The sequence below is a fragment of the Ursus americanus genome, chromosome 33 (assembly GCF_024610735.1).
Source record: "Ursus americanus isolate L20-20 chromosome 33, mUrsAme1.1.p, whole genome shotgun sequence".
NCBI lineage: Eukaryota > Metazoa > Chordata > Mammalia > Carnivora > Ursidae > Ursus > Ursus americanus.
In genome coordinates this window covers 6,443,050-6,456,228 of record NC_142159.1, presented here as the reverse complement: position 1 = coordinate 6,456,228, position 13,179 = coordinate 6,443,050, and the positions used below count along the sequence as shown (strand labels likewise).

General features: G+C 44.5%; 1 protein-coding gene across 10 annotated transcripts in view; it reads left to right on the top strand.

Annotated features, from left to right (window-relative positions):
- The window catches only part of S100PBP (S100P binding protein), a 34,428-nt gene extending 25,388 nt beyond the window's left edge, over positions 1–9,040 (top strand). For 8 of the 10 annotated variants that reach the window (XM_045782192.2, XM_045782188.2, XM_087858268.1 and 5 more), the window contains 2 exons: positions 4,158–4,245; positions 6,447–9,040. In XM_045782192.2, the coding sequence (XP_045638148.1) occupies positions 4,158–4,245; positions 6,447–6,588 (230 nt within the window). In that variant the 3' untranslated portion in view covers positions 6,589–9,040. The remainder of the gene's footprint in view (positions 1–4,157; positions 4,246–6,446) is intronic. The other 2 variants (XR_015722677.1, XM_087858270.1) reach the window with 2 other exon arrangements.
- Positions 9,041–13,179: the final 4,139 nt, after the last annotated feature.

The following is a 13,179-nucleotide window of genomic DNA, read 5'->3' as shown; positions in this document are numbered from 1 at the left end:
AAAGAATCAGCCATAGGTCCAGGCCCCATGCCCCTCAGAAGTGGGTGCCTTTGTGCCCTGTTCAGGTTTTCCTTGCTGAGTTAGTGATTCCCATACTTCTAATCTTTCTCTGTGACCAGTGCTTCTGCTGCTCTCTGTGAGCTGTTTCACGCGTGTCTGTTCTCTCCTGGAGTCCTGCCTGTGTGCTGTTCTCGCTCATTCTCGTTACTGAAGCTCACAGTCACATTCCAGAGGAGAGTGTCTGATTGATTCATTTAGTGACCTGTTGGTGCCAGGCCAGCTCTCAGGTCATTAGCCAGCAGAGAGATTCTCTGTTCGTGGGTCATGTGCCACACTTTTTCTTTTTTTTAAAGATTTTATTTATTTATTTGACAGAGAGACAGCCAGCGAGAGAGGGAACACAGGCAGGGGGAGTGGGAGAGGAAGAAGCAGGCTCCCAGTGGAGGAGCCTGATGTGGGGCTCGATCCCAGAACGCTGGGATCACACCCTGAGCCGAAGGCAGACGCTTAACCGCTGTGCCACCCAGGCACCCCCATGTGCCACACTTAATTAAACAGGGTCATGTACAAAGTATGGTGACATATAAAATCTGTCAGAAGGGCCGTTGGCATAGCAAGCACTCAGCATCTTCCATTCCTCCTCCTTTTTAACAATTGATTGACCTAACTTATTAAGGACAGTTATTAGCCTGGATTTTCCGCAAAACTAGTCAGCTGCTTATTTATAGATTAAGGTTTAGATGAATTGCTTATCCCATTCCTGTAATGTTAAGGTTTTTCTCCTCTTTCATTCTTGGATGAATTTCATTCTTAGGCACAAAACAAAGGACAGTCTTCGCCACCTTTTAGCCACCACTTAAAATAAACCCATGGTACTGATTGTTGGTCCAAGAAAGCCCATCTGTTAGAGACTGTGAAGAGAAAATTCAAACATTTCCATTCTTGTTAGGGAATGGAAATTTGGCAGAAGAGATAGGAGCTATGAGCCGAAATAAGGTTTTTGGGTTATTAGCTCCACCTTGGTTTGAATCCTGGCTTTCGATTTACTAGATGATAGATGAGTATCTTTTCCAAGCTTCAGTTTAATCATGAATAAAATGGAGATCATGGTATTTGCCTCATGTGGTGGTGACGATTAGATGATAGGGGAATGCAAGGCAGTTAGCAAAGAGCCTGGCACATAATAGATGCTTGATAAATGTAGCTCTCCTTATCTCTGGATCATCAAGTCTTATTGAAAAAGGTTACCCTAGTCCTTCAGTAAGTTCTTAGTGCTAAGAAAAACTCACTTCTCTTGGTGCATGAACTGAGACCTGATTATTGAGCCCTTGTTTTATTCAGCGCTGTGCGAGGTGCCAACTGGGTATACGAGAGACATATTGTGATATGATTCTGGCTTTCTAATCCCCACTTTGAAATGTCAGTCCCAGAAAAATTTTTAAGGAAACCCAACTCGATGATGGTATCGTATTGTTAGAATTCAGGCTCTGTAACTAACTGTGTGACCTTGGGCAGATTGTTTCTCTGTCCCTCAGTTTCTTCATCTGTGAAATGGGGAAAACACCTCATAGGATTACTATAACAATGAACAAATGCGTTAATGTATGTAAAGCTCATAGGACAGTGTCTGATCACATGGTAAGTGCTGTATGTAAGTTGCCCCTGCTAGATTTTGACTCCTAGCAATTTAATACTTGAAGCCTCCCTGGGCTTAATCGACCAGTTTTTTTCCCCCTTTGAGTTTAAAGTGAATAGGTTTCTTTGTAGGGGGCTAATAGTGTATCTTTAGCCTCCATCATCAGGACAATTTTATAGGATCTAGCCGGCAAGAGATGAGTGAGCTGAAGGACATGGTCTGCAGATAATCTTGTTCCATTTTGAGGTTGGGTACCACAATATCTTTATCTTGCCAGCCCTCCTTTGGTGATGCTTTGGCAGGAAAAACAAATCTCAAAGCTGGTTTTTCCCCTGACTGAAATGTTTTTTGCAGGCCTAGAATGAGTGGGGTGCTGGTGATGTGAATGTAGGCTATGGGAAGGGCAATTTGATTTGAGACCTTTGATTTTTACTTAACACATCCAGCAGGCAAGGGCTTTTCTAATCTAAAGCTACTTCCCTTCTTAATGGAGAAACTCTTTTCTGCTTTATATTTCCTTTTTAAGAAGTGAGATTAATGTGTGTTCTTCCCATATTAGTGAGATTGAACATCTTTTTATTATGTTTATTGATGATTTGTATTACTTTTGTGAAGTGCCTATTCATGTCCTTTGACCTCTTTTGTTCATGAGGAGATTACTTCTGTAGAATGAGGACATTAAAACTTTGCCAGATATGTTTGAAATATATTTTTCATTTTGTCAGCTGTCTTCTTTTACCCTTGGTTGTACTTTTTTATTTTAACTGCACAGAAGCTTGTAATGAATCTATAAATTTTTCCTGGAGAGTATCCTCTCGCTATGGTTAGAGAATTTCTGCTGAGTGTTACAAAACATGTCACAGTTTATGTGTAGACTGATCCAATTAATAAACATTTTTCCTTACAGAGAGGTGATTGATTGTCACATGATTCCGAAGAGTCTCTGCAAACTAACATAGGCCCGTGGCTGTAACACCATAGTAACAGTGGCTAGCACATAGCGCAGAACAGCTTCGTGTCAGGCCCTTTACTACGTCTTTTATGTGCGGTGTTCCTAATGTCCAACTTCATGCTAGATAGTATTATTGTCTGTATTTCATAGGTGAGTCAGGTGGGCCTAGAAGAAACGAAATGATTTGCCCAGGGTCACGGAGCTAGTTAGTGGCTGTATTGGAATTTTAATTTAAGTCTGCCTAACTTCAAAGTATATACTTTCTCTGCAAAGCTCAACTTCTTGAGGCTTCCAATAAATTAGATTGGTCCTAAAAGTTAAGTAAATATCTTTTACCAGAACTTGAAAAGATGGTCTGTAGCCTAGTTCAACTGCTTTTGGTTTCTGAGAGCATAGTGGAGACGATAGTGAGAAATGTGTGAGCTAGCTGAAAGAAAAGTATCTACTGTCTAGGGCAGTGGTTTTCAAAGTGTGACTCCCAGGCCAGCAGCATCAGCATCACTTGGGCATTTATTAGAAATGCAAATTCTCAGGTCCCTCTGGAGAACTACAGAATCAGAAACTCTGGGGTTGGGACCCAGTAATCTGTTTTATAATACTTATGATGCATGTTAACATTTGAGAATCACTGGTCTAGGGAAATTATTTTGTTCTCTCTAATCATAATTTCTGTTTTTGCGAGCTTCAACCTAAGTCTCAGCCTTTAAGTGCAAAATTAGCATTATTGGATGGTGGCAAAAGCATGGAGTCAGACAGGAGCCAGCTTTGAGATTGGTTTAATGAGCATTTAAGGCAAGTCTACCTCCTTGAGCCACAGTTTCCCCTTTCCAAAAAGATGTTAATAACATTTATCTCCATATGAGATATTTTTTTAGCATTAGGTAAGATAGTATGTAAAGTGCATAGCACCTTGCCAGGCTCCCAGGTGTTTGAGAAATTGCCTCCAACAATTTTTCTTGCTTAGCAAAAAGCTCCCATCTGCCTTCTATTCTCAACTTTTCTTGTTTCTTGAATGTATTTTGCTGTCTTGTATCTCTGGGCCTTTGTATTAGCTATTTCTCTTGAATACCCGCACCTCCACCCCTCTTTCCTCACTAACTTCTAGAAATCCTTTTGACCCCTGCTTCTGGTTTACTGCCCCTGGAGAGGGCCCTCTCAGACCCCCACCCCCAGTGTCTGTGCTCGCACAGCAGCCTGTGTCTCTCCTGTCACTGCACTTACCACAAGGTTTGGAATTGCCTGTCTCCTATATAAACTTAACTGAGCGCAGGTACAGTGTCTTGTCTACCACCGTATTCTAGAAATCAGTAAAGTTCCTCACACATTGTAGGAGCTGATAAGTGTTGAATGAATGAATGGTGGCTGTCATTTTTGCTGCTCCATCATCATCATCATCATCTGAGAGCAAGCTTCCCTCCCTGGCTTATAGTTTTTGTGCTGCTTGTGATAATCATAGATAGTATTAGGACCAGTGCCTGTTTTCTCTTTCCCTGAAAGCACGTGCTTTGACCTAGGCTGACATGGGAGTTCTCTGAGCTGCTTCCTAACCATGATCCCTCTGTGTCACAGGTGCCTTGGGGGAACTGTATGCCCTGATGGGTCAAGTTCGTCATATGCAGAACCCAAAATGGCAGCATCCTTCGGACCTCACCATGCGGTGAGTGGGTGATTAGGAGGAGGAGGAGGGAAAGGGTAGAATTTGGCTGTAGGAAGAATGTTGTGGGGAGTTGGGCTATGCTTATTGTTTAATTCCAGAAGTGGGAAAAGAAACAGGAGAGTATAATGGAATAAGAACTGAGCTGAAATTCAGGAAACGTGGGGTCCAGTACTAGCTTTGCAGCTTATAACTTAGCTATATGATTTTGATCAAGTCATGCTACTTCTCTGGTCCTCACATCACTAAAACTAATATGTTGGACTAATTAATGTCAGAGGGCCTTTCTACTCTGGAATCTTCTGGATTCTTAAATGTAGTGTGGTTTTACATTTATTCAGTTACTTTGATCCAGTTACTGAGAAACCTTGGAGTCATCTTTGACTCCTTTCTCACCCCATATTCAGCCCATTAGCAAATCCCATAAGCTCTACATACAAAATATATCTGAAACCTGACCATTTCTCATCATTTTCACTTGGACTATTGCAAGTCTCCTAAATAGTCTCCCTGCTTCTGCCTTTGCCTGTGTCTGCTGTTCTCTTCTTTGCTCAGAATTTTCCAGTGGCTTCCCATCTTCACAGTCTCCTACAAGGACCTCGGCCTGGGCTGATGTGGTTAGCTCACCAACCTCATCTCCTACTACTCTTCCCCTTGCTCATTCTGCACTAGTCACACTGGCTTCCTTGCTCCCACCTCAGGGCCTTTCTACTCCGTGTTTCCCCTGCAGTTGCCAAAATCACAGCAGATCTCAGAAAGACAGGGCAGTATGATGGTTATTAGATGAATTCTGGAGACAGGTGTCAATTCAAATCCAGGTTCTTCTACTTACTCCACTTTATGACCTTGGGCAAGTTATTTAACCTGAGACTCAGTTTCCTTACCTGTACAAGATATTAACAAGAGTGCTTTTCTGATAGGATTATTATTAGCATTAAATGAGGTAAGGTATGTAAAGAATTCAGCAAGTACTTGCATATAGGGCTAGATAAATGTCATAAAATGTTACAATTACTTTCAACTCTGGCTACTGACAATCACTTGTGGAGATGTCTTAAAAATACAGATGTCCGGGGGCGCCTGGGTGGCACAGCGGTTAAGCGTCTGCCTTCGGCTCAGGGGGTGATCCCAGCGTTCTGGGATCGAGCCCCACATCAGGCTCCTCTGCTATGGGCCTGCTTCTTCCTCTCCCACTCCCCCTGCTTGTGTTCCCTCTCTCGCTGGCTGTCTCTATCTCTGTCAAATAAATAAATAAAATCTTAAAAATATATATACATATACAGATGTCCAGGCCCTTCCTCAAGGGATTCTGAGTCATTAAGTCAGGGGTGGGGGCAAGAATCTCTACCTTTAAAAAGCTTCCCAGGTGGTTATTAGGAACAGCTCGAGTTGAGAATGAGATCAGATTATCTCAGAGGGTCTTATTCAGAACCTCAGCCTAAAGGACTGGGGTGATTAGAGGAGAAGCTCAAGAATCTTTACTTTGAGTCCATGCTATTAATTATTCAGTCTCTAAACTTGCAATGTGATACTCACATGGTGATTTACCTTCTCTGGGAATTTTATTCTAATTTTAACTGCTGTGTCCTGAGCAACCTTGAGCTGTGTCAGACAATGAGGTCCTGTTGGAGGTACAGGCCTGATGCAGCCAATGAAATATAGATCCTGTTTTACATGTTTCTTGAGGGAGAAAATATTTTTTTCCTCCTGAAACATTATTATACATGATATATTAGGGTTTCTTAACATTCATGTATATGGCACATATCAGCATAGTACTGTGTGGCAGCTGGCTTTGGGAGTTGGAAGGAAGTAGCACTTACATTAAGACTTTCACATAAATAAAATAGTATAAATAATTTCTAAAATTGTGAGGATTGAAATGTAAAATTAATATCTGGTATCTAAAAGTAAAGGTACTCTTTTTTTTTAAGGGTTTTTAAAAAAATTTATTTATTTGAGAGAGCATGAGAAAGAGTACAAGCAAGGGGGGGAGGGATAGAGGGAGAGGCAGACTCCCCACATCAGGCTCTCTGCTCAGCAGTGAGTTCTCTCGTGCTCTCAATCTGAAATAAATAAAATCTTAAAAAAAAAAAAAAGATATTCTTAAAATAGTTGCCTAGGCCATTTTTTTGTGTGTACAAATAGCCATTCCAGCTGAAACCCTCATCTTTCCTGTTTTCATTTTCCTTCTCTCCTGATAGAAACTATGCTCGGTTCCGGCAGAAACCTCTGCAGAGATACAGTCTGACTCAGTGGGTCGACAGGAACATGCGAAGCCACCATCGGTTCCAGCGTCTCCCGGACTTCCCTTCAAGTCCATTTGTCTCATCCCATCAGCAGTGAAGGTCCCTCTCCAGGGTCCTGTTCAGAGCAGCATCTCATCTTCTGCTCTTTTGTGCTTTGTAGATTTTCAATTTTATTTTTCACAAGATTTTTATTTAAAGAACTTGTCACCTTTTGGAAATTCCCATTGCTGACTTGAAATTTTTTTGTATAAGGTCCTTCTTGTTAGTCTGCGTGCATGCGTTTAAGCACTGTTACGTTTTAATTTTTTTATTTAAATTGAAGGTGGTCACTTCTTGAAAGCCAGCATTAAGCCAGAATACCTAGGCTCAAGCTAAATACCCACCTCGACACAGAGGTGAAGTCTACTTCTGGTGCCCAGAAGAGAATCATCTTTTAATCTCCTGTAAGGAAGAGATTACCAGGCTGCAAGCCAGTGTTAATTATTGCTGATGACTTATAAATGGAAATAAGTCACTTTTAACAACCCCACTTACTTTTTTATTTGAATCTCTGAGTACTTGTCAGTATTTTAAAGTTGGTAATCCAGGACATTTGAAGTAGGATGGAGCAGGACAAAAATCCTGTTGAAAGGACAGATTAAAAGTGTAAATCTTCTCTCGTTTTTGTACTTACTAGCTGCCTTTATTTATTTATTTTTTTTGCTCCCCTTCTTCATTAAATGTGTTTTGCACGATAGGTTTACAAATCTTACTCATGTTAACTCTGACGGAAGACTGCTGACTAACCCTTGTCAGTTTGTGGTCTTGTGACTGACTGTCTTCTCTGCCTTTTCTCAAGGATTTTCCTTCTTTTTTCCCCCATGACCATTATGCTCCTTAGGTTCTATTGGTGTGTCCCTGTATCCTGTTAGACCTAGATATGCCTCCTAAGGACAGCCTCCCTGCTCTCTTATTAAAGAGCTTCCCACCCAGAGTCTTAACTCCAGGACAGGCCAGAAAGCCAGTGCTCTTGAGGTGTGAGTTGGTCTTCAGTTTCATCTGCTCAACTCCAACTTCAAGTATGAGTTGATGTGCTAGTCGATGAGCTCCGTCCTGTCGGAGACACTTTGGAAAGGCACTTTTTGTCTCCATTATTAGTTAACAAGAGGTGCCTTTAGCTTCTGGATGTTCCATCTCATTTGATCAAACCTCTGATATACAGTTGGACAAAACTGCTGATGTGGGTCCAATGTAGTTGTGTTTAAGCCTGTGTACAAAAGCATTACCTGATCTTTAGGTCTGGAATTCTAAATTAAGTTGACAGACTTTGTGCAGCCCTCCTGAGGGATGTTTGAGGAGTTTGTCCTTCTTTCTTTACAGAGGCTCTAGACAGCTTTTGGGGGGTTTTGCAGTCCGGCATTCATGCTGTTGTTCACCCTCCACGAAGGCTGGACATAGTTGCCTGTGGTACTGGGCTAGCTGCCTCTGTCTGGTTTTGTGTTTTCATCAGCCCCACCTTTGTATGTGAGAAACCCTGCTTTAGAAACTGACTTGGGAAAGGTTTGGTCATTCAAGCCACCAGTCAACTTAGATGGATGTCCCTAAGTGTTTACTGTTTTTATCTAGGTGAGGATTCTCTTCCTTGGACATTTGGTTTAGATGCTGGGACCAAATGCAAGGAGGTTCGGTTCAAAGGCAAGAGTCAAAATCTATTATTTCAGTTGGCATAATGGACATTTACTACATTAGTCACTTCTCCAGGTTTCCCTGACTTAGCATGATGGAGTAAGATAAGCAGGCAACTACCTTTGGAACCATAGCATAATAAAAATTCACTGTAGCTGGAATAGCAAGCACTGTAGCTGTCTGGTTCCCCACAGAGTGGGGGACCCAAGGAGTGAGGGGACAGCATTGTGCTTAGGCTCATGTTCCTGCATTCCTGGTAAAGGAGGGTTGAAGTCTGAATGTGTAATGGCAGCATTGCCTTTGCCAAATGAGTGACGGGTTAACTAGAAAATGTGACAATCACATTTCCTCTTTGCTCAAATAATTCTGTTTTTCCAAAGCGTTAGCAGCTTAATTAAATCTGTTGGACTGGGGGAGGAGAGAACTGTTCTCTCGCGGTTAACATGGTATTCTTTACGAAGAAAAAAAACAAAGCCAAAGAAAACTCATTATCAGGCGTGTTTGCCTTTAAGATGGTAGTAGGTAAAATCTGGAGTTTTAACCTGTTTTTAAAGCTGCATATCTCATATTTGGTATTGGGTTCTCAGTCTAGTATTTCATGAGTTCTTGCTGTATTTTATTTGAGTGAGGGTTGTGTGCATTTAACTGCCTGCCTAGCTTTCTTCATTCGTGACGACATTCTCACCACCGGGGTCTTGACAAAGTGAAAACGTGCCGTTTACATAGTTTATTTGTAAGAGCCTGCAGTAACCTGTAGCTCATGCAGGCCTGATGGACTTGAGCTGTCAGGACCGATTATGAAACTGAAGTTTGGTGCCTCCTCTTTATCATGTTTTTTCTCTTGTAGCAGTTGTGTTTAATGTCATTAAAGAGAAATAAAAGTTCTTGTCGTGGCATATGTACTGTGGCCGTCTGTCGCAGGCTTTGAAGAAGGGTTCCTTCCTCTTTTGCGTAGGCAGGTTAGTGGGGTCTGGGCGGGGGTGGCAGTTGGTAGAATGTGGTACTGGGGAGGCGAGGGTGCACGCTCCCTATTCTTTTGAGGGTAAATTACAGTGTTGAGAAAGGGCTTCCAGCGGTTAAGAAATGTTGAAATTGATTGGGATTTGCAGCGACATATAGTGCATGTCAGGAGCCTGACATAGGGAAAGCCTGAAATATCACTGTGCTGCTGTTTTTGCAGAGAGGGGAGATGGCTCAGCCCCATCAGACAAGCACCGCCTTCCATTCCTTCCCATGGCTGCGTGGTTGACCTCTGCCTCTCCCGAGCTGGTGCTGCTGAAGGAAGAAGCTGAGTTATCCCGGGGCATTCTCCCTTTGAAAGGGATATGGGAAACCAGAACTGAGCATACAAAATTGATGGTGGTTCTTGATCCAACTTCTCCAGAAACTGACTGCTCCTGGAACCTGGGATGCAGGTGGAATGGCATGGGTAGATGTGGGGGACACGGCGTTCCTTAGATCCCTTTTGTGAACCTGAGCTTCTCAGACTTACCCCAGGAGACAGGAGGAAGGCAATAAAAGCTTGTCACCTATATTAGCCAATGCTTTTAAAATTTCAACTCTTGCTGAGAAAATAAGTAGCAACATGTTTGGACAGGCTCTCTCTGTCTTGCTGTTACTTAAGTTTTGTCTAATGGATACTCTATAGTCCAGTCAAAAGCCTCAATATCGATTTGCTAAATACTCAGCTATTTGATATCATCTCAGTCTGAGGTACTCTTGACCTATACATACCCATTGTGCTTCCGTCGGGTGTAGATCCTTTGTCCAGTAGTTGCCTATTTCCTTTTTAGCAACGTGTTACTGCAGACATCAAAGGTTTCAGAGACCAGGCTGCATTCTCTGGAAGTGGTGGTGTTCTTCACCTTTAGTTCGTTTTATGCTATGGAAAAGTGAGGAGGAGGAGAAATGGACCTTCTCTCAAAAGAATTGGGTCATTCTCTAGCCTGTTCGGAGCTTTTACAGGAAGGAAAAAAACCCCAACCACCTAAAACTAGAAAGCAGATTTCCCTGCTTTTCTTTGTGTTGTCCTGCTTTTCTAAGAGAAAACAATTATTCCTAAGCTGGTTCTAGGGTATGCTTGCTTTGTATGTCAGAGCACCTGTCAGAAAAACAATGCCCACTTGTCACGGGAAGTATCAGCTGGTCAGTGTTGGAATTCCTTCATGAACAAGCTCCTGCCTTGTCAATCCCCCCCACCTGCCCTCCTCCAGTGACAACTGGAGCATATGCCACAGACAGAAACTCTGACCTTCCCCAGCACCCATTGAGAAGAGGGTGGAATGTAATCTTTTGGACAACCTGTAAAACACTCCATGTGGTAGCCTGAATCATCGCTATCATTAAGGAACTATTTGTATATGAGGGTCTCCTTCGACTTAGCTTCCAGTGACACTTGAGGGTTTGGGAACATCGTACTGATGGAGTTTGGTGGGGCTGGAGCCAGGGTGTGTGTCCCATTTATGGAAGCAATTCATTCTTGGAGGGCCCTTAAAAGCAAAATCCAAAAACTCAAATAGGTTTAAAGAGGGTGAGAAAGAACATAGCAGTCTAAAACGTCACATGACTGGAGTGGTACGATACTACATATTTTTATAAAGAGCTGAATTAGAGATCTTAAAAAGGGATTCTAGACGAGGCCACCCTGAGAAGTCTGGGTTGAAAGGACAGGATCAGAAAGAGGAAAGGACTCCTGCCTCACAGAAACATGGTCCTTCTTCCTCTCCCAGACCCTGGGGCTTCCCTCTTGTTCCTGGGAGGAATCCCGCTGGCTCCTACCAGGTGGTGGATGGGCTCTGGGATCCTGTTCTTACCCCTTTGTTCTTGACAAATAAGGACACCCCCCGCCCCCCCCCCCCCCCGGCCAAGTAGCTGGCCTGAGGGGTCACTCAGTAACAAGGCAGGCCAGCCTCGCCTCTTGTTGGCATTCTCCCACAGGCCCTGCATGGCCTGCAGGTTGGCCTCTCAGTCTCCAAGAACTTGCCTACATCCGTCCCAAGCTGTGAGGAATCTGCAGGTCTATGTGCTGAAAAGGGGACCCCATCCCAAGTCATAGCTGTAGGGTTCTAATGTGCATGACGGCTGGTCCAAGAAGAGCTCAGCTGTGGAACTTGGGGGTATAGTGAGGTAGCTACAGGGAATGGGGTTTATCTAAACCAGAAGTGTTCACTCCCCTCCCGTCCCCCTCATACCCTCAGCTGAGGTACCGCAGACACTGCTAAATCCCTGGCCTCCGACAGCTGCTGACTTAGGGGCTTCTCTGCCATGTGTCACTAGACAGGCACACAGGACAGAGGGCCTGGCCAGTACCTCTCAGGTGTGGTTTCGAGTTCTGGGTGCCAATAGATTTCCACTTTCCCACCCAGCCTTTAAGACTTGCTTTCCTCTTGGAACCTTCCAGAACAGTCTACCCTAAGTCCCCCTCACCTGACCTTTTCTCTCCAGCTCTTGCTGGCTCTGGGGAGGAGTGTTTGAAGTGTCCCATTTACTGGTTTGCTCACTGGCTACTGACATCATCACTCTACGTTTCAGCCTGCTGTTGGGATCCTAATGCTGTTCCTTTAACCGGCCCAAACAGCATGCTGGGACTACTGAGCTGCCGCGGAGCTTCTGCAGCTTGTCTTCCCTTCCCTCCCTTCTCACCCTGGGGAGAAACTGGAACTGCATTCCTTTGGTCAGGGAAAACACCCAGTCCCACCCAGAGGGGAAAACCCTTCGTTCTAAAAACTGAGCCCAGCCTGCGTACCTGTGCGGCGAGGCAGCCCAAGCTTCGATTTGGGGGCCTCGGTAATAGGATGATAGAAGAGCTATTTTCTCCTCCTACACGTGCACCCCCATCTGTTCGAGATTTCCCTTCCAACTCCAGCTTGGCTGGCAGGCATGTCCCTAAGAAGCTGCAGGCCAAAATGGAGAGAGAGAACCGACTCCCTCCTCCACGCATCCTGACTTTGCTGCCAACTGCCAGAAAAAGAGGGCAGCACTTGGGCATTTACCAGAAGACAAGGATGTGCCTTTTCATTTGTCTTTTATTTTACATTTAAAAAGAGGTTATTGCTCTAACTGGATCAGAGGTAAGGACCTCTCCCCTAAGGAGCCTTGGCCTTGCAGCCCCATTCAGCAGGGATGGAAGTCACAAGACAATGAGTGGAGCCTCATGCCCTTCCATGAGGAAGCCCTTAGTATGGCTGACATCTGCCTTTCACCCTGTCTCTCCCCCATGCCTGTGCTGCCTCACCGAGCGAAGGAGAGCGGTGGCTGACCTCGCCGGGAGAGCTCTTGAAGACCGGAAGGAAGGGGCGGTCATTAGGTGATGGCTTTCAGCTCTCTGGCTGGGGGGGGCCACTGCTCTTAACGTTTCAACAGGTATTCACTGAGCGCCTACTGTGTGCCAGGCTTGTGCTAGGCGCAGTCCTCCCACATGCCCATCCTTAGCCACCAACGGAAGACGCAGAGGCCCATCTCTTCCCATGCAGGTATTCAGCAGCCGAAATGCGTCAGTCCGAGGGAAGAGTCTGCCTTCCCTTATCAAGCACCATTTTGTTTTGTTTTGTTTTGTTTTCCAGAAAGGGGCAGTGGAGAGAGAGACCTGTCACCTCACACCACTCAGGCTCTAGGGAAGGACATGAGGACCCTGGGTAGCTTTCATAGAACCCTGATGAGATGGCAAGATATGGAGACCCCAGAGGCCAGGGCTGCTCTGACTGTCCACGGTAATGGCTCAGGCCTGCCTTCCAGCAGCTTCCACTCCAGAGCGGGTGACTCAGCAGCCCCGGGGATGTCCCACGTGGACATACCTTTTCAGCTGTGTAAGCCAGCATTGTTCCAACTCCAAGAGACTCTTCCTAAAGAAATGGGGCCAGTACGTGCCAGGTCTCTTTCCCACTTCATCTTCTTAAGACTCCAGACTAATGATGTTACAGTCAAAGTGAGGGCCAGGGAAGATCGAGGCTGCAGGCAATCAGCTCGGGGAATTCCTCTGCCCTCTGGAGTGAAGCCCTTCAGTCGTATTTTCCAAAGAGACAAA